This window comes from Periophthalmus magnuspinnatus, chromosome 4 (assembly GCF_009829125.3).
Source record: "Periophthalmus magnuspinnatus isolate fPerMag1 chromosome 4, fPerMag1.2.pri, whole genome shotgun sequence".
Classification (NCBI taxonomy): domain Eukaryota; kingdom Metazoa; phylum Chordata; class Actinopteri; order Gobiiformes; family Gobiidae; genus Periophthalmus; species Periophthalmus magnuspinnatus.
The window spans coordinates 3,313,803-3,335,641 of record NC_047129.1 but is presented as its reverse complement, the minus strand read 5'-3'; the positions used below and the strand labels follow the sequence as shown (position 1 = coordinate 3,335,641).

The window sequence follows — 21,839 nt, the reverse complement described above, 5'->3', positions numbered from 1 at the left end:
GGAGACAAGAAGTGGCAAACCCTTTAAAATCAGTATTACTTCACCACAGCTAAAGTTTTATCAGTTGATAACACGCATTTAAAAACACCACAGATTTTGAATTTTAAGGTTTATTGGAGTGCAGAACCAGTTTAGCGGCAATTACACTGGTGATTTGGCAAAGCATTTTAGGTCATACCACAAGGATATTTGAATATAATGCATTTTAGTTTTGTTATCAATAATATATGTAGATATTATTTCAATGTTTACATTTTTTTCCACAAATGTATTGTCATCTGTCTCAATATAATCCAATACAGACTGTAAATTAAAATAGGCAGTGGCGTTAGATGCATGTTTAAGAAAATATATTTTCAACCAGACTTAAGAGGTTAATAGTTACCTAGTTATAACTATGACATCTTATTTTTTTAAGTAGCACCACTGTCCATTTTCATATTGATACTTTGCAGTGACATCAGGCTATCGTGTGACTGTAATGTTATGTGAGAGGGACTTTTGTTGTAGTTCCAGATATGTTTTTATGGTCAGACTGCCTTAAAGTAAAGCTCAGATTAAGGTCTATCTTGAGTAACAGAGCTTCAGACAGAGCAATGCCTACAGTTAGCTTCAAATTGATGATATCAGCTGCAAGTATCAATATTCTTTATTTTTAAAAAGCCTGTTGGGGGCATCATGCATAGATTTAGACATTTAAACTAATAGCACTACAGAAGCTAAGAAGGCTATTGCAGGTTTGGTTTCTTCTGGTTTAATGACACTTGAACATGTTAATTATCTCCATGGGGTCCTTGTCCCACATGTCATCATCCCAGCCATGGAACCATCCAATGAAAGAGAGTGGCTCCTCCCCCTGCTTAAAGATGACCATGGGAGTCCCACGCCGGCCTGCTGGGTCAGTGTTAATGTAGTCTTGAGCTGAAGAGTAAAAACAATATATGGTTATGAAAGGACAATCTTCAAATCAGCAAATTAAAAAGGCCCTGTATCAGATTTTTCCCCCCATGTATTTGAGTAAAATTTATCTTGCCCCAGTATAGATAGATTGTATAAGCAGTTCTTCAGGTCAAAATAAGTCTGATGTGTGCTGTTTGCATCGAATTATAGCATTTACAAGCAATTGCACCATTTTATTGCACCATGATCAGTAAGTGCACATGTGCATGCTAGTTGTTGTCAGCTTTACAGCTCTAGTCTCTGAAAATTGTGAAAGTGCTTATAAACTCATTCATCTATTTTGCACGTTTACAGACTGTAAAAATCAAATATAGTAAATTCAAAATTATTAAACAATTATTTGTTGATTATTTATTAATCAGTTATGTTTCTATGCTATATTGTTGATTTAATATGTTTAAATCATGGAATTTTTTAACTAAAAGATCTGTGAAATTAAGACAAATTTGATTGAGAAATGTGATTTTGGTAAAAGACAAGAGCCATGTTTCACTTACCAATGTTCCCCACACCTTGCTTCTCTTCCTCATTGGCATCCTTCCCTACCCACACATAAATCTGAAGAGGACAAAAACAGTATAATCATTGGTCTACAAACCTTAAAATAAATGTGTTTATGGTGCATATGAAACAAAATTAAACATGAAACAAAACAAAATAAAGAAATAAATACAATTAAAATGTAAAAATTTGATCAAATCTTACCTGGTCCCATGCATCCAGGATCATAATATCATCAGTTGCCAAATCTACCTGTGAAAAGTCTCTGGGCATTTCCTCAGCCTAAATATATATGGCACATGTTAAATCAGGACCTACATTTTGTCTGTATCCATGTTGATTTACTGAATACATTACATTTATAGGTGAATAAAAACAACATTCAACATTTTTATATCATCCAGAAGACACTCACAATCAGTCTTCCAGTCTTGTTGGAGCATACAAACAAGCGTGGAGGTCTCATAGCGTTCTGCAGAGTCTTAGATGTCTGATACTCTTTCTTTCCTCCCAGTGCAGCCCAGAAAGAGTCTAAAATCAGGAGCACAATTGAAGGGCGCTGGTATTTTTTATGTGTATTATGTGTATATAGTAGTTCTCTAGTTTACAACATTATTTACATAAGGACATAGTAAGCGAAAAATCCAGAAAGGAAATAACATCTCTAGATATAATCACCTACTAAAATTGAGAAAAAAATAGGATATTTAAGTTTAAATCTAAAGCATAGTTTTCTATCTTGCACAAAATTGATTCTTGTGAGCTTTAAGCCATGTTATAATATTGTGTTTAATTTCATTCACACATTGAGTAACACTTTATTATTAGCTTGTTTATAGCTCCAAAGCTCAAAATGCTCTGTTCCACCTTGTGATGTCATGTAGTTGTAGTTAACAGCTACCTTTTGCCTTTAGTGCAGTAGGGATTGACAATTCCAGGTTTGAAACCATCCAAATGACTTTAGTGAAGGTGTATGGAGTTTAAAAACACAGTGGAGCACTTCCTGTACAACCACAAGGTGGATCAGAGTGTTTTCTGTTTGAAAGAAGAGCTAAATTTGCACCGACTCTAAATATGACTCTAAATATTAGGTTTAATGTGTGAACACCTGTGAATGAAACAAAACACAACTCGGGGTATGTTTTTGATGAGGAAACAACATTATAACATAGGTTAGGAAATAATATGGGCCCTTTAATAGTACATTGTTCTTGCTCCCATTATATTTAATGTACACTTTGTTTATCTTGTTCATATGTTGTCCATATGAGGTCATATGGACAGGTGTTGAAAATTAGCATTTCTGCTATAAAAATGTCTGGTTTGTCCAATGTTTGTCCAGTTGCTATGTTCATTTAAATCAAATGCAGAGTGCAAGATGCAAATTCTGCCTGAATTTGGGGCACTTGTCCACTTATTCACTCATCTCCAACTGTATATTTTTTTGACAATGTATATTTCACGTCAGTTTGTATGAAGTACATGCTTTCTCATTGTCTAGTTAGTAACATCTCCAAATGAAACATGCTTTATTCAATCACCTGGCTCTCTCTTCTCCACAACCTCTGTGGCAGTCCCTCCAAGCAGACTGGCCATGTAGTTGGCAGCCACCATCTCCTCCTCTGCCGCCCCCACGCCTCTCCACAGGTAAACCGCATCAGGGGTTTTCAACACAAATACATCATTGGTGTTCAGAGAGGAGGCAGTAGGCTCAACCTATGACAAAACATGCAGTCAGTTAAAATAATCAAGTTTAGTACTGGTTTTCCTCTTGGTTTAGTCCATGTGTACCCTGATTTAATGTAGATCTAGTCTTTGTTTAGTACAGATTATGTCCTGGTTAAATCCTGGCTTGGATCAGTTTTACCTCTGATTTAATGCTGGATTTGTTGACTTCAGCCCAATTTATTCTCTATTCTCAATAGGGATGCAAGATTATTAAAACAAATTGCAAATCTAATCAGAATTGCAAAGCTTGTCAGAAAAATTGTTCAGCCCTAATTCTTTATCTGAATCCCCATTAGTTATTACAATCCTGGCACTAATCCTACTTTAATACTCATGTAGACTAGTTATGGTTTAGCTTTAGATAACAAATCAATAGTACAAGGGTTATTCAAATTACAAACAAGATGGCGAACCTCGACAGCTCTGGTGGCCTTGGTGGAGTTCAGGCGGATGTGAAAGAGGCGGACTTTTCCTGCTGCAGTTTGTCCCCCACTGCGGGACGTCCCACCCAGGTACACCACCATGGGATTCCCTTTGAACAAGCTGACCAAGTGAGCAGGCTCCTTGCCCTGAGTCACACGCACCTATCAAGAAAGAAGCATTTACCCATTTCAATACAATATATAGATATGGCCTCTACAGAAAGTTTTACAATTAAATCCTGTCAAATTGATGTTAACAGAAACAATTCTATCTACATTAAAATAAGAAAATTAATTGTGGTTTGTATTCAGAGTCTATTTTACCTGGGTTGCTACTCCTCCCATGGAGTCATCCAGTGCAACAGTGAGAATGGCAGAAGCTCCCAGTTCATCCTTGGAGCACTTCTTCCCCTGCCTAGACAATGCCACACATACAATTTTAGACCACATATAGAGGTCACTTACAAGGGTGGTTCTGGCGTGAATGACTGGCATCTTCTAATGGTCTGTAGCACTAGTTTGGCCCATTTTGCACATTTTAGAACTGGCCACGGAGAACATCCTGTTTATCTTGAGATCATAGGATCTTTAGTTTATTGTGCATGACAAGAATTTGTTTTGATAAAGCATTTGTTAATGTGTTCACTTTGTTATGGTTATATCACAGGTAACAACATGTATAGCCATATTAAAAGTGTGTCGTCACCAAGTGTAGATGATGTGCTTGGTTCGGCCTCCACAGTTGTAGGAGTACAGCACCAGATAACAGTCTCCTCCATAGAACTGACCATAAGTTTCAGCATCAACAGGAACTTTATCACCGCCTTCCACACGCCAGATCTGTGCACGTCACAAAAGTTATAAAATACATTTAAAAAGGCTACTCAGGCTGGTTCTATGATTTTCTAAATGAGAAATAATTATAAATCATTGTAAGAATTTAAAGTGCACATTGACAGGTTTTATAAATATTATTTTCATTGGTGGGATGTGGAAATAATAGCAGTTTAATACCAGTCAAGTGGCAGTTTGGGAAGAAAAGGTGGAAATTACAGGAAGTAGGACACTGAGCTCTAAAAAGCAATTCCTTTATCCATGTACACAGAATACACAAAATTCCATCCAAATGTAAGGAACACATATTTCTGACAGTGACTCATTTAAGTAACTAAAGTAATTTAAGTAACTTCTTTGGCATATAATAACTGTTGTGTAAAATAGATTGTTTACTATAAGGTTGCAATGTAACAGCAGTTATCGAATTACCTTTCCTTATCCTGCCCTTGTCCAACCAGGAAGTGAAGAAACGGTCAACCGATGGTCAATTGGTAAGATTTTTTGTAAAATCTTTCAATTTAATTATGTTAGCTACGTTTTAGTGAATGTACTTTAATTCAGCTCACTGTATACCTGGACATTGCCTGAGCCGTCATCCACCATCCCATGCTGGGCAGCCATGGCCTTGTTGTTATGAAGACCAGAGGCGTCAAATGGGACTTTCTGAATCTGGGCGATTTTGCCGATGGCATAGGCTTGACCAAGGCCTACAGTCTCGTCTTTGTCCAACCAGTTATAGAAGAAGTCCTTGAAAAGAGTGGTCTCTGCTCCAGCTGGCATGATCTGGATCTGCACCAGATAGCAGAAATGTAAATGGGTAAGGTTATACTGTATTGTCTCCATAGGAAAATTTGTAATGCACCAAACATATACAAAGGTAAGTAGACTGTAGATATAATTTCAAACATCAGCACCCAACATTTCTCTTTATTTTATTTTATTATTACAGAGGAGGCACAGTCGTCCCTTGTTTATTGCGGGTGTTACGTTCTAAAAATAATCTGCAATAGGAGAAATGTGTGGTGAGGTTGTAAAATTGTATACACTTTTCTCCAACAGGCATTAATATTTTCTCACATTTCTCTCTTGTTTAAACACTCTCAAAGCTCAAACCTTTGTATATTATATCCCCCTTCCTTAATGATCGCTTTAAATTTTTTGTTCATGTACCACTCCAACAGTATCCGGAGTATCCGTAAAGAGAAACACTTAAGTCCAAAGCTTTTCTGAAATTTGTTGGTGCAGAACATTTCATCGACATTGTGGGTTTTGTCGGGGAGAAAACTTGAACATACAGCACTTCAGAGTCGCACTGTGATCAAACATTTATGTAAATTTTTCTGAACACATTCTGTACTGTACAGGAGACACGGCACGGAGGAGACTGATGGACAGTGGTCTACAGTCCCTTAGCCAATCAGGACGCAGAACACAATGCACGTTCATACACTGTAAAAAAGCATGCAAAATTGCACCAAAAAAAAAAAAAAAAAATCTGCGAAACAGCAAGGAAGAGTGGAACCACAATATAGCGAGGGATCTGTGTATTTTACTTCTATGAGGTATTAACTGCTAACACATAATATATTTAGGCCATGTTAGCAAGTTAACATGTTTTGCAAGTTTCACTTTCATTTTTGGTGCTCCAAGTCTCCCCTCCCTTTGCTCCACACCAAGTCACTCTCCCTTCAGAGCGCTACCGTAACACAACACATCAGGTTTGTCAAGTTATTGTGTACAGTTTAATATCATGCTTTTGTATATTTATGGAAAATTGTCACGTGGGAGCATGGATGATGGTGGCTTTTGGGCTGAGCATTGCACAGAATCTTACAGCTAAGCGTAAGGAGGGCTTGAATAGGGCCCAGGAAAAATTGCTCAATAATTGTATGGATTAGATCTAAAACCCCTTTACAACTTTATAACTTTATAACATGGTGAATCGTGTTACAGTGGCTTTTTTGTGCTTTCTACCAACTATACAGATTAGAGCAAAAAATAAATTCTTATAGTCAGTGTATTCATAATTCAAACTGTTAAGTACAAATTTAGCTTGAGGTGCGCAGTATGGCCCTTACTTCTAACATACAAATACAAATTGGAAGTAACTGACAACTTGATTAAACTATATTTTGGCATTTGACTGGACTTTACCTGGGTGTTGCTTGGGTAGTTGTGGTCTTTGATGAACTGCTGTGCAGCTAACATAGCTGCTTTTCGCTCTTCAGAATTGGCTTTTGGTCCTGTGAAGATGCATAAAAAAGTTATACATAACTTCTGTTGAAGAGTCATGGCATCCGGTATCAATTGTGATGTCACAACATTCTATAAGCCAATAACACTTAAAATATGATACTTTGCAGTGACATCATGCTGGGGGTGTTCTTCATGTTTGTCTCTGGCTTAATGTTCAGCAGTTTCCATGGTGACACAATACACATATAAGCAAACAGTGCCAAAATTTAATATATCCTGACAAAACAAATACCAAACTAATTTAAAAAATAAATCACATCATAGCCTGTGATCAATATGAATGTTCATGGTCATGTTTAGGTGTTTATTGATAATTTGAGAGGGACTTGTTTATGTAGTCAGATTGTGTTAAAACAAAGCTGAAATTTAATTCTAACCTGAGTAACTGTACTCCAGACAGAACAGTACCTCAACTTAGCATCACACCCCTAGGGAATATTGATGACATCAGCTGCCAAGTATCAATCGAGTTATTCAGTACCAATGCTACATCAAAATCATAAGGTTATAGGGAATAGTACATTTTACCAAGTAAAAACCTAAAATATTTTTGAAGACATAAAACAGTAGATGTACCTTTCCAGACAAAGATCTTGCGGTTGCCCCCATTGTCCAGGATGTAGCACTCATTCGGACTGAGCATATCCTGTTTGAATGGGTTCTTCTCAGCCACTCGAGTTGCCTTCATAGACCCGGCAGCATTGGAAATCTAAAATCATGCATAGTATGGTAAACCTGGTATTTTCTGATATTTCTATATTCTTTGAGAATAAGTTCTACAAAACTTAGCCTTAATTTTACCATGTAAAGAGAAGCTTCAGACTTGGCTTTCTTTGACACACAGACATCCGAGTCTTGGCTTCCTGGTGGGAGATCTGGCTTAGGCCCCAGAACCTTTCAACAAATAGGAACTTTTTATTTAAAGATACAGGATCTAACCTTTGGGAGATGGCATGTCACCTGCATTACTCCATGCAAACAGAAAGTTAAAACCATACTTCACCAACATCTAGCTACGAACACCACTACAACACTACATTTAATTTACACAAAAATTTAAATGCCTTCTAAACTGGAATGCCAAGCAATATGCACTTTCATATACATGTGAAAGCGCAAGGGAGAGAGTGAACAAAGACTACCGCTATTTTCCAGCTTCAGCTGCGAAAAATGTGTACTCAAACACACATGAATACACTCATTCACGATATATTTAAGTCACCAATATATTGGAATAAGTGAGTGCTTTCATTATATTTCTCACACTTTCTGTGAATAGCAGACCCCTGATAAATAGTGATTGAGGGGGGCTGCATACAAGTGTGGTCTAATCATAGGGGGCTGATGGGAGGTTGATGGGGGGGCTTTATTACAGGTGGGACTTACACTGATGACTTCATCTGGTTCTTTGTCTTCTTCAATCATGTGCACCTCTGCTCGGCCCTTGCGCTCACTGTCGCGGATGTCCATGGCCAGAACTGTTGTCTTCAGACGTTCAAAGCGGTTACTCTCGCGTCCAGACCAGTGGTAGATGTTCTGTTTTGGAAATGCATAATAATAATATAACAATAAAAATAACAATAATAAATAAGACTTGCAAAATCATATTGTTCTCTTACAGGCCTACTTCTAAATAGAAAAACCAAAAATGAGTATATAATACTGAATACTTTTACTTAAACAGGTCAACTTGTATTTAGGATGCAAATGTAAATGTAATTTTTTATTTTTTTTTTTAATCCACATAGCAATTAGAAGTCCCATATTTTTGTTTTGTTTAATTTACTATCAATGTTATTCTCATATATAGATTTTCTGTTTTGTTTGGTAATCTTCTGGAATGTGATGGATGTCATACTCCCAGATGTCTTAATCTGTAATAGTGACTAGACTCTAGAACTATTTCTACACAATTGTATTAATTATTACTGGCCTATACACTCACCTGAAGGATTATTAGGAACACCATACTAATACGGTGTTTGACCCCCTTTCGTCTTCAGAACTGCCTTAATTCTACGTGGCATTGATTCAACAAGGTGCTGAAAGTATTTGTTAGAAATGTTGGCCCATATTGATAGGATAGCATCTTGATCAGTTGATGGAGATTTATGGGATGCACATCCAGGGCACGAAGCTCCCGTTCAACCACATCCCAAAGATGCTCTATCGGGTTGAGATCTGGTGACTGTGGGGGCCATTGTGGTACAGTGAACTCATTGTCATTTGAATGTCTCAACAGAAATCGAGACTCATCAGACCAGGCAACATTTTTACAGTCTTCAACTGTCCAATTTTGGTGAGCTTGTGCAAATTATAGCCTCTTTTTCCTATTTGTAGTGGAGATGAGTGGTACCCAGTGGGGTCTTCTGCTGTTGTAGCCCATGCACCTCAAGCTTGTGCATGTTGTGGCTTCACAAATGCTTCCTCGGTTGTAACGAGTGGTTATTTCAGTCAATGTTGCTCTTCTATCAGCTTGAATCACTCGGCCCATTCTCCTCTGACCTCTAGCATCAACAAGGCATTTTCGCCCACAGGACTGCCGCATACTGAATGTTTTTCCCTTTTCACACCATTCTTTGTAAACCCTAGAAATGGTTGTGCGTGAAAATCCCAGTAACTGAGCAGATTGTGAAATACTCAGAGCGGCCCGTCTGGCACCAACAACCATGCCACGCTCAAAACTGCTTAAATCACCTTTCTTTCCCATTCTGACATTCAGTTTGGAGTTCAGGAGATTGTCTTGACCAGGACCACACCCCTAAATGCATTGAAGCAACTGCCATGTGATTGGTTGATTAGATAATTGCATTAAGGAGAAATTGAACAGGTGTTCCTAATAATCCTTTAGGTGAGTGTAGAATGTTGTGATGTCACCTGAAATACTCAAGCTATTTAATGCAACTAAAAATAAAAATAAAAACTCCAGGACAGACCCTTTTTATATAATCCGACAAGAACACCACAGTGCGACATTACAGTAATATTTCAAGCTAAGACAGAGTAGTACCTCCCCCAAGTCGATGATGAAGCAGTCCCCACTGTTAAAAGATTCCCAGGTCAGGGGGACCTCAGTCCCTCGGACGATGATCCGCCCTTTTACATGTATGAGGCGCTTTATATTCTCTTTATTGGTATCAACATGCTTGAAGCCTGAAGCCACTCCTCCTTGCTGGGGACAGAAAAGTAAAATAGATTTCACAATTATGCATTTTCCATTCTAAAATACATATTCACACATTCTCTACTAAACGGTGTCAGAAAATATTTTACTTTTTCCCATTTGTTTTGAAATGACACAATATACATTTGTAATCTACTTATAATAAATTGCAGAACATACAATTGTGTTGTTTAATAGTTGTTTCCGTGGCAATTAAAGTTATGGTTCCTGACTTGTGACCAAATTAGATTGCTACATGCTATCTGCATCTTTGAAGAGGACACAATTGTAATCTATTCTTTTAGCAGTGAATTGTAAATTGGAGTTTACATGGCATTTAAAAGAAATATATTTAAAGATAGACACAAAAAAACAAAAACTTGGGCTAACTATAGCAGGGCAGCGCTGACCTTGTATGTGATGCCTGATTTGAAGTAGGTGGTGAAGGTGATAGACTCCTCATTCTGAAACTCAGTGAACTGGCGAGGCCTTCCTTTCAGATAGTCGTCCAGCTGCATCATCAAGATGGCCGCCGCCCCACGCTCATCCTGGGATGCCTCGCTACCTGTAAGACAGAACCAGATATACTCACTTGACTTTTAAGCAAATCTAGAGAAAGAGGCTATGTGTGGAAGTTTGGAGGAAAAATTTGGGAGAAGACTGCATAACGTTATCATCATAATTAATCTAGCATCTGTTATTGTGGGAATTTTTGCTTGCTATTTTAATAGACCAGGATGAACTCAGCCTCAGATCTATATTTATGAGAAGAGTTAAAGAGGCAGTTTTTGTTAGGAAAGACTGAGTCTCTAAGACTCTTGACATTAGTGTCTCTACAGACTCTTTAAACTTAGTGTAGTTCAATAGATCTAGCCAACAAACAAAAACTGTAAACAGGCGTGTTAGTTTCAGTGTAGCTAGCTGCACCCTTCAGATATGTCTTCATTCAAAAACTTTTTGTCCAGTCAACAGAATAGATTTTTTCATTTACTAAGGATCACACCTGGACAAATGAGGGAATACACAGACATTTATTTGCTATAGAAACAAGTCTATACTTTTAATTCACAATACAAGGAATTAGCCGTCTGGTCACAATTGTGACCGACCTGAAAACTTACTTTCTCATGTACATTTTGACAATTTTCGTAAAAGAATAATACTTGATCATGTGAAATCACTGCAGATGGCACATGCTTTTCATAATTTAATTTTTGGGACAAATCTGGGCATTAATGGGTTAATGTTGCACCATATTGCTAAAGCAAGCTCCTAGTTTGTGAGTTTTATTCACTGTCAATGACTGATCCTGATATATTCTGATTACACAAAATTTATAAGTATATTCAATGTATAAAACATTGTTAAAAATATGCTGTAGAAGATTTTTTTATTATTATTATTTATTTATTTTTAGTAAAATATGTCAGTTCTAAATATTTAAAAAATGACACCATCGTGCCCCAGTTTTGATTTGTGCGTGTTATTACTGTCCCATACCTGCCCAGGAGTGGACGTTGTAGGACGGGGCAGACGTGGTGTGGAGCACTATGTAGGCGTCCCCGGTGAAGAAGTTCCCATGGTGCGCTTTGGAGACCGGGGTCAAACTCATCTTCTCCACCCTCCACACCTGCAGGCCGGGCTTCTCCCCTGCGCCTTTGAACACCCTGTCTGCCATGATGCTTCGAGCCTGAGGGAGCACCACAGCAATTAACACAAGCACCACAGGGACACAGTAACAATATGTGACCTCAGATTACACTACAGAGAAGAGCGCACAACTATACTTGCAATGTTTGTGTGACTGGAAATTAATAGAACAAACACATATCCTATTGATTACATTGCACTTTGCCAGGAAATATCCAAAAGGCACATTTAGAAATGTTGTACCTGATCATTTCTATTACTGTCTAGACCCATGAACTCACTGTATTATAACAAAATCTTCATTTTAATATTAATTTTAGCTTTCCCCATCTGCATTAAATATTGTTTTACTATAGAATGTTGTGATGTCATCTGAACTGAAACCCAACAATTGCAGTAATTGCAGTATCCAAACATACAGTTGCCATTAACCCAAAATCAGGAATGAATTAAACATGTTTTGAATATATTTATGAACAATGAATAATAACAGAGAATAATTTATATATTATAAATGCATACATTACATAATGACAAAAAAAGAATCATATTTGAATCGTCACTATCTAAACCCCAGCACCTGCAGCCAATCATTAATCAATGCTAGTGTAGCCTTTGTAGCTCATTGAAGCCATTTACTTGCTTTTTTTTTACTTTCAAAAGTTTTTGAAATGTGCTCACTGTCCTTTCTACCTAAATTATAGCCATTATGTAGACTTTAAAAGGCCCTGTACCCAGCAAACTTTATCAGTATAGCTCTTGAGGTAAAAATATGTCCACTGTCTACATCAAATTGTAAAGCGTTTTATTGTCTGATAATAAGGAAGTACATCGTTAGCATGATAGTTCTGTTTTTCACATTTAACAATCATGTACAGCGCCTTTTATCCTTAAGGATAAAAAAACAAAAAAACAAAACAAAACATGGACCTATTGCCAAATGTATAATTAGGGCTGCTCTATATTTCTTACTAGGAAACCAAATTAAATGACAAAAACATATAATATATAAAAAAAACATATTATATATATATATATATATATATATATATATATATATATATATATATATATATATATGAATATAAAAATAGAAATATATAAATGAATGGAAAAAAATGCTATTTTGTTTAAGTGTAATTATGAGTGCTGTACAAGTTCCATTTATTATAAATGTTAATTATAAATGATGCATTATATTTGCTTTAATTCTTTTAAATGAGCTTGCCTATACCTAGAACAGCTTTTATGTGCTTTATGTCACAAAACCTGAAGTGCAGGAGAGTAGTTTTACAGGTTACATCATAGAGGCCCTGGGAGTGTCCTGAAAAAGTTCTAAGAGGAGGTGTGCCGTCTATGTACTTTAAGCTATACCACTGACAGACAGGGAAACAAATACAAGCAGGTCAGGTGTGCAACACTTGTAAGAAATGTTGTTTAGACTTATTTAGTTTATATCAGACAGCAAATGATTTAAATAGCAATAGTAATTTTGTGAGTGTCATAGAATACACTGATAACACCAACTGTTATAGGGAAGTATTGCTTTAAGTGGAAGAACAGGTAGGTTTGTTTGAACTGCTTGATATACACAATAATGCAAAAGTTTAAATTACTGGAAGTGGAAGTTATTAAAACTAGTGAGTTTGCATGCAATATGTGTCTAATGTTGATAAATTGTTTTTTGATTTGATCAGATTTTGATTCGAATTATAAACGCTTCAATAATCAAAACGCCCTAAGAAACATTAGAGACTTATTTGAAAAGTATTGGCATATGTCCAAGGAAATTTCTCTCACCACACCCAAAATAATGAAATTTTAGGCACCAATTAAATCACCCATCCATCCGCCCCAAAATGTCTTGGGTGCAGGTGCAGTTAGGTAATTTTCCATTGACACTGAAAAGGCTATTAGTGAAGACTTCTTGCATCTGCAGCTCCTAAACTAACAATGAACTATGAATAAAGCATTCAAGATGGAAGGTTATTTATAAACTTTGTAAATGACGTTTCAACAGTAAAAGTGACAATTTGTTGATTTTTTTTTATTTATTTTTTTTTATTGCATAGAAATGTACTATTCCTTTGCATGATGACATTGACATCATGGACATTCTAGGGTTATCATCACAAAGTACATTTTGGGGGTAAATAAAACTGTTCTAAAAGCTATAGAGAGCAAGAATACATTAAACTAAGTAGACCAACTGGCAGATCTTACATTGGTCATTGATTTGATTACCATAAAATAGTAACAAGGACAGACTTAGAGATCAAAAAGATGTGTTTTGAAAATCACTTATTACAGAGACAAAAAATTAAAACTACATACATTCAGACAGACTAAAGACTAAATAAAATGTCCCTTCCTTACCTGTAGAGGATTGTTACAGATGCAGAGAGAGAGGAGACTGGCTGCTGTTGCTCTTCCAATGTCCGCACAGACCTGCCCAGGACACCTCCACTTTATACTCTGCAACAACATCCGCATGAATGCAGGGGGGAGTGTCCTACCCAATTCCTGAACACGCCCCACTCTTACTCACCCAAGAAGCACACACGCACACTGAATCAAATCAAACCTCTGAGAAAAGTAATATGGACAGCTGTAGGGCGTTATCTCCAAAACTTTCTTTTGAAAACATGGCATGAAATCACACTTTGTCTACCTGGTTTCTTAAGGACTTGTATGTTTTATGGTTGAATGGATAGATTTGCAATGTATTAGGTTTTATATTTTCAAAAAGAAGTTGTTCTACCTGGTTTTGTTAGAACTAGCTTGGTACTAATACAAGGGAATTGTAAAAATAAAATGGTCCTTCAACAGCGTTCCAACAACTAGTTAGTTTGCTAGCATTGTTTTCTGCAAATCCTACAAGTTTTGAGTGAACTGGGGATAAGTCAGTTTTTCTCTGTGAAGATATATTATCATGTTAGGTTACTGCTTGGATATACCATTCAATATATTAATGTAGCAACATTTCCAGACAAAATTAACTTATAAATTTAATGATGTTAGCTTTTTCTATGACCAAAAATATAAATACAAACTTTTCTCTGTTGTTGAAAGTGCAGTAAAGTTTCACACTTCACAAGCACCTGGGCATTTGAACAGCTAGTACGGTGGCCCTCCAGGGACACATGCAGTGCTTAAAATCAGGTTACTAGGAAAAGCAGAACAAAATCACAAAAGTCACAAACGTTTGAGGTTAACTTAAACAATAGGTTATCAAAGGGAAGTAAAAAGCACAAACAAAACTAATTATATTCTTTACATATAATTTTTTGATAGGTAGGCAGGTTCCATGTGAAGTCTGATCTGACACATCTGACAAATAATTACTATTTTACAGAATTAACAAAAAAAAAGTCTCCTTTCCTTATCTACCCTTAAAAATAATCAGATAATATTTCGCAATGTGCTAAAAAGGGCCTGTAAATGTCTTGGTTAAGGTTCAAGTTTCACGCAAAAAGTGGAGTATAAAAAGAACTAATGAAATATTACCTGCAAATAGATTACATTTCAAGTTATTTCATTGTATTTTATATTATATAACTTTGTAGCTTTTTGGTAGTTTCCTTATATACCAGTAATTTAGGTGAACATACCTGTACATATACAAAACTACTTCCTTAAGCAATGTATAGGATGATATTTCACAAGTCGCAGTTTTCAGTGCATTTGCCAATAGCAGTTTGACACAGTCAGGTTGTTTCATAGCACCACTCTTAGCAATGGTGGAGTGAAACACAGTAAATCTCCTAACTATACTTGCCTATCATAGCTGTGTGGTTCAGGGACCATTCTCGTGCTAACACTGGCAGCAAAAGTGGGCAGTGATTTCTGCCTGCCACCTCCAGTCATGTCTGCTCCGTCACTCCCACAACTCCGCTGCATCAGCACATTCTGTCCCATTGTGTTGTGGATAACTTCAGCCTGCCAACATAGCACACATTAAAATGTAATGAGAAAAAAAAAAAAAGTAGTACGAGTAAGAGGTACTTCAGTACTTCAAAAATATTATTGGAGTAAAATTCCTAACTTGTAAGAGGGACAAAACTATAAGTACTGAATAACCATTTTGGGTTGGTTGACTTAAATGATTTAATCATTAAAGTAATTTTATGCAATAGCGCTCGAAATTCATTCAATTCAATTCAATTCAATTCATTTATTTTTGTAACGCCCAAAATCACAACAACAGTTGTCTCGAAGGGCGTTCATGTTTTGGTTGATGGGGGAAACCGGAGTACCCGGAGGAAACCCATCCAGACACGGGGAGAAACATGAAAAACTCCACACAGAAAGGCCTGGTGACCCGGGGATCGAACCAACCTTCTTGCTGTGAGACATGAGTGATGGCACTCAGTCACCGTGCCGCCAAGACACAAAAAACAAAACAACAGGAAGAATCAGACACAACAAGAAAAATCAGACACAACAGGAAAAATCAGACACAACAGGAAAAATCAGACAACATAAGAAATCGGCCAGGAGACCAGACGAGGAGGAGGAGAGCCGGGCGAGGAGGAGGAGAGCCAGGCAAGGAGGAGGTCCAACTGTCATCGGGGCATCTGAAAGAGATACACTCCACAGGGGGAGTGGGACAGGGGACAACATGTGAATAGCATTGCTGATGAGAAAATAGGGCAAAGTAGAGGATAGTGCTCAGGTTGCCATACTTCCCCCAGCTAGTTACTCCTACTGCAGCTTATCTTATCCCGGGTTTTAATAACCCTAACTCCCTCACTAAGTAACCTGGTCATACGCTATACCGAAGAGGAAGGTTTTAAGCCTGGTCTTAAATACAGAGACTGTGGGGGCCTGTTTAACATCAGCAGGGAGTTGATTCCATAGCACAGGAGCTTGGTAACTGAATGCTCTCCCTCCCACTGTACTTTTGGACACTCTAGGAAATTCATATGAAAGTTTCACCATGTTCACCACTTACTCGTCTCCATGGAGATTCATATGTTAATCCACCAATCACCACCTTCAATTTAAAAAAAAAAACAACAACAAACACTTATAATGTGTAAATTCTGGTATTTTAAATCCAAAACAAATAAATGTGTGGTGATAAAACTACTCTGAACTACACAATTCCTTCAAAATGGTGCTAAATAAATTGCACAACTTGAGTAACATTTGTGTAACTGTGAGCATAACCTGCCTTGACTTGAGTGGAGCCTCCATTCTCTTTTCCGCATATTGCATAACACAGTTGTTGTTTTAAATTTGCGAGTGTGAAGCTTTTTTTATTTCGGACAAATCTCCGGTACATGTTGGGTCTTGTTAAAAAGGCCTTGCTCGCTGCATATCTTCACTGTCAAGTAAGTAAACCAAATAAGGGCGAATTTCCTGTCACAGCACCTGGCCATACAGAGATAGTTTGTGTTTGGATTGGATGGTAATAATGGGCAAGTAAATAGACTTTCCATGTTATAAGTGAAACTAGATTAAATACTCAATGTTAAACACACAGTAGGGCTACAAGATTCACTGCAATTGCAATTTGAATGCAGTTAGTAAACTTTGGCAAATCTTCTGAATGCGTTTAAAATGTCAGCATTGAAAAGGATACTAAAATTTAAATATAACTCTGATGAAAATTGTAATGCTAGTCAACAGATATTTTGTTCAAATTATTCAGCCCTACCTCACACTACTGCAACCAATGCTTTTTAAATGCACTAGAACATGTCCTGTGGACAGTCCATTCTGTCTGTGGCCTACATCTCAATGAGCAAGAGCAACAACTGTTTGAACAGAGATTCCTGTGGCCATCATATAGGAGGTGATGTAAAGACTGTTGAAATACATCTTGTAACTTAGAACAATAGGCTACTTGGACTTCTGTTTAGACGCAGAATAAATAAATAAATTAATTAATAAATAAATTAATTAATTCATAACTAAAGAGACTACTAGTAATGTAGCCATAAACATATATGGTAGAAATAGATATAATTTCAGAATGTGTTTTGCATGGAATTCTAATTCCATTCAATCTGGAACATCATTTTGCTTACAATGCTTTATAGAAAAATGCTAATAGTGGCTACAGTGATACAGTGTGTTAAGCACTCTCTCACCAACTTCCCTAGTTACAAATATACTGTTTTTCTCGTCGCAACGTGAATAATTGAAATGAGATGAAAGTATATAAAATAAATGGTAAACAATATTAACACTCCTATTTAATTTTGTGTAATATTAATATAATGCCCTGACTGTTTCGACACTTTTTGATAATTTTATATTGCATTATACTCCACATATTGGTGGTAAGATATGGCAGTAACCACAGGTGCTCTAGTAATGACTGCTAAATTGAAGTGCCTTGCCTAACGGCAACAGAACTCCAATCACACTGCCACCTGTCAACAATCATTATTATTAATAAAGAAATTGCATTTATGCGCTGTGCCAGTCCCACACTGCCAGCTCAGTCCTTGTTATCTTGGCATATGTCATCAGACTCCCAACAACAGAAGCATAGCCAGGCTGAATGGACAATACAGTTCCCTCATTTATTACGGGGGTTATGTTCCAAAAAACAACCTGCAATAGGCGAAATCCGCAAAGTAGAAAGCTTTATTTTTTTTTGAATTATTATACATATTTTAAGTTTGTAAAACCCCTCTCCATACACTTTATACACTTTTCTCACACAGGCATTAACATTTTCTCACATTTCTCTCTTGTTTAAACACTCTCAAAGTTTAAGCCTTCATATATTTAAAAAAATAAGGACAGTATTATAGAATGAAACCAAATACTATACTGTACTGTGAATAAAAATGACAGCTTTTAGAAATACTGTAACAAATTAAATTTTAATGATCAACCTACGAGGTTGGACACATAAGAAATGATTAATAGTGACTCAGGTGTATTTCACAGTTCCTCTGACCGCGCCTCTTCATCCTGGCGTCGCCCCGCTGTAGTGTCTTTTTCCACTGAAGGCCTTGGTGCAGGTGTCTTTTTTAGAGTGAAGAACATAGTCTCCGGGCAGAGAAACACTTTTGAGTCCAAAGTGTTTCTGATATTTGTCAAACCAGCCCTTGCTGACATTAAGTGAGCTTGGTACTGTGTGAAAAGGACTCGTCGATGGCCTGGACTCCTCGCTGTCATGAATGTTATCAGTGTCAGTAAAGGTTTCATAAAGTGTTTTAGCTTTTGTGCAGATTATGTTGGTATCCAGCATAATGTTCTTTTTCTTGCAGTCACTGATCTACAAAGCTAAAGCAGACTCCATCCTTACGATGGTCTTGTTGTGGGCAGTTACAACCCTTTTTGCATCCTTGTTAAAACTTATTGCTGCTGTCATGTTATTTTCCTCCTTTTTTATGTGAAGAACTAAAGATTCATTTATTCCATAATGGCGCCCTACAGCCACATAACTTCTGCCTTCCCTCAGCCTGTCCAGAACTCTGATTAAGCTTCAGTCAGGCGCAGGTGCCTTTGTCGGTGCAGAACATTATCGACATTGTGGGTTTTGTCAGGGAGAAAACTTACAAACATACAGCACTTCAGAGTCACACTGTGATTGAACATTTATGTAAATGGGACTCTAATATATTGTTCTCTCCAGTCTCTTGAGGCAGTGGTTTGGCGGGTTACAGTTAGATTTAATATGATGTATTTTCTTGCTGTCTTCCTTGCTTATATAGACCAACACAGCAGGACAGTTACAGCTTGTCTATATTCAACAACTTAACTCATCTCATCTTGTGTGCGCCTTGTGTGCATTCACTCTTGTTAGATTTTTATCGGTGCGCTCCTCAAATGCTACTACAACAATAAGTAAGAACCAATATTATTATGAAGAAAGTAAATAATGTATCCAATATAATATAATAAATAATATTCATTGTTAATAGGTTCCTGAACCGCCACCTTAACGTGGTGGAGGGGTTTGCGTGGCCGAATGATCCTGGGAGCTACGTTGTCGGGGGCTTCATGCCCCTGGTAAGGTCACCCATGGCAAACAGGTCCAGGGGGACGGGTCAGACTAAGAGCGGTTCAGAAGCCCCTTATGATGAGTGCATAATCAAGGTTCATTACGTCGCCCGGACCAGCGTCACCGGGGCCCCACCCTGGAGCCAGGCCTGGGGTGGGTGTTCGAGAGCGAGCGCCTGAAGGCCAGGTCTTTCCTCACGGGGCCTGGCCGGGCTCAGCTCACCACCTGCGAGAGGATCCATAAGGGGCCGGTGCATAGAGATCTGGGCAGCAGTCAAAGGTGGGGACCTCGACGACCGGATCTCCAGACATAGAGACTAGCTCTGGGGACATGGAATGTCACCTCGCTGGGGAAGAAGGAGCCTGAGCTTGAACGGGAGGTTGATAATTACCGGCGGGGGGGACCAGTGCTTCACCAACACGGGTGCTTCACGGGTGAAGAGCTGTTTACCTCGACTGGGGATGTTGTCGATCGGTGGAAGGAATACTTTGAGGATCTCCTCAATTCCACCCTCACGTCTTCCGAGGAGGAAGCAGAGACTGGGGACCCGGAGGCGGACTCGTCCATCACCCTGGCTGAAGTCACCGAGGTGGTTAGCAAGCTCCTCGGTGGCAAGGCTCCGGGGGTGGACGAGATCCGTCCTGAGTACCTCAAGTCTCTGGATGTTGTGGGGCTGTCTTGGCTGACACGTCTCTACAACATCGCGTGGCAGTCGGGTCCCTCTGTATAAGAAGGGGGACCGGAGGGTGTGTTCCAATTATAGGGGAAATCACACTCCTCAGCCTTCCTGGTAAGGTCTACTCCAGGGTGCTGGAGAGGAGAATCCGACCGATAGTCGAACCTCAGATTCAGTAGGAACAGTGTGGTTTTTGTCTCGGTCGTGGAACACTGGACCAGCTCTATACTCTCCATCAGGTCCTTGAGGGTTCATGGGAGTTTGCTCAACCAACCACATGTGTTTTGTGGATCTGGAGAAGGCATTCGACCGTGTCTCATGGTGTCCTTTGGGGGGTGCTCTGGGAGTATGGGGTCTGAGGCTAAGGGCTGTCCAGTCCCTGTATGTCAGACCTGTTCTCGGTGCATGTTGGACTCTGCCAGGGCTGCCCTTTGTCACCCGTTCTGTTCAATATTGTCGTAACGGGTGAGTGTAGCGGACCAAAGGTGCAGACTCGGGGAATATTTACAGGATTTATTGTAAGAATAGGACAAGTACAAACAGCGGGTGATCCGGAGGTGAGCAGGTGAGCAGGTGAGCAGGAACACAGGAAACACAGGGACCGGGGACATGAAGGGACCACAGGACGACAGGCAGACCAGACGGGCGAAGGGCAGAGCAGGCAGGAGACATCCAGGGCCGGAACACAACAGGAACACGGGAACACGGAACGCAGGAACAGACAGGAAAGAAGGGACGACATAAATGCAGTGACACGACGATGATCTCGCGCTGAGTCTCTTCTCCCAGCTCCTTTTATGCACAGCAGGTGTGTTGATTGCGCTGATGGGCTGCAGGTGCGCGCAGGAGGAGCCAGGAGCCCAGCCCAGATCTGGCAGGTGAGGGAGGGAAAGAGCAGGACAGGAGTAAAACCAGGAGCGGGCAGTGCGGATCATGACAAATATATATATGGATAGAATTTCTAGGCAGCCAGGGGTCGGAGGGGTCCGTTTCGGGAACCACAGGATCTCATCTCTGCTGTTTGCAGATGATGTTGTCCTGATGGCTTCATCGAGCCAGGACCTGCAGCAGGCACTGGAGCGGTTTGGCTGAGATGAGAATCAGCTCCTCTAAATCCAAGGCCATGGTTCGCGACCGGAAAAAGGTGGCTTGCCCTCTCTGGGTGGGTGGAGAGTCTCTGCCTCAAGTGGAGGAGTTCAAGTATCTCGGGGTCTTGTTCACGAGTGAAGGAAGGATGGAGTTTGAGATTGACAAGCAGATTGTTGCAGCGTCTGCAGTGATGCGGTCGCTGTATCGGTCCGTTGTGGTAAAGAAGGAGCTGAGTCAAAAGGCAAAGCTCTCAATTTACCGGTCAATCTGCGTTCCTACCCTCACCTGTGGTCATGAGCTCTGGGTAATGACCGAAAGGACAAGATTGCAGATACAAGCGGCCGAAATGGGTTTCCTCTGTAGGGTGGCCGGGCGCACCCTTAGGGATAGGGTGAGGAGCTCGGTCACACGGGAGGAACTCAGAGTAGAGCCGCTGCTCTTACACGTCGAGAGGAGCCAGTTGAGGTGGCTTGGGCATCTGCTCAGGATGCCTCCTGGACACCTCCCTAGGGAGGTGTTCCGGGCATGTCCCACCCGGAGGAGGGGAAGACCCGGGACACTCTGGAGGGACTATGTCTCTTGGCTGGT

At 39.1% G+C, this 21,839-nt stretch overlaps 1 protein-coding gene across 1 annotated transcript; it reads right to left on the bottom strand.

Annotated features, from left to right (window-relative positions):
- Positions 1–94: 94 nt before the first annotated feature.
- Positions 95–14,638, bottom strand: scinla (scinderin like a). Its single transcript, XM_033992143.2, has 18 exons — positions 14,571–14,638; positions 13,894–13,992; positions 11,368–11,557; positions 10,278–10,432; positions 9,715–9,876; positions 8,091–8,240; positions 7,506–7,598; positions 7,281–7,413; positions 6,603–6,691; positions 5,022–5,237; positions 4,318–4,451; positions 3,936–4,026; positions 3,603–3,773; positions 3,003–3,177; positions 1,877–1,992; positions 1,666–1,743; positions 1,458–1,518; positions 95–921 (listed from the first exon to the last, which is right to left on the bottom strand). The coding sequence occupies exons 3-18, from the start codon at positions 11,543–11,545 to the stop codon at positions 755–757; spliced, it is 2,169 nt and encodes a 722-aa protein (XP_033848034.2). The 5' UTR covers positions 11,546–11,557; positions 13,894–13,992; positions 14,571–14,638; the 3' UTR covers positions 95–754.
- Positions 14,639–21,839: the final 7,201 nt, after the last annotated feature.

Excerpts from the sequence above, each read along its gene's own strand:
- scinla (XM_033992143.2), bottom strand. The coding sequence starts at position 11,545 with ATGGCAGACAGGGTGTTCAAAGGCGCAGGGGAGAAGCCCGGCCTGCAG. Across the intron at positions 7,414-7,505 it reads CTGAAGCTTCTCTTTACATG|ATTTCCAATGCTGCCGGGTC; the intron begins GTAAAATTAAGG and ends GCATGATTTTAG. Across the intron at positions 1,744-1,876 it reads ACAAGACTGGAAGACTGATT|GCTGAGGAAATGCCCAGAGA; the intron begins GTGAGTGTCTTC and ends ATATATATTTAG.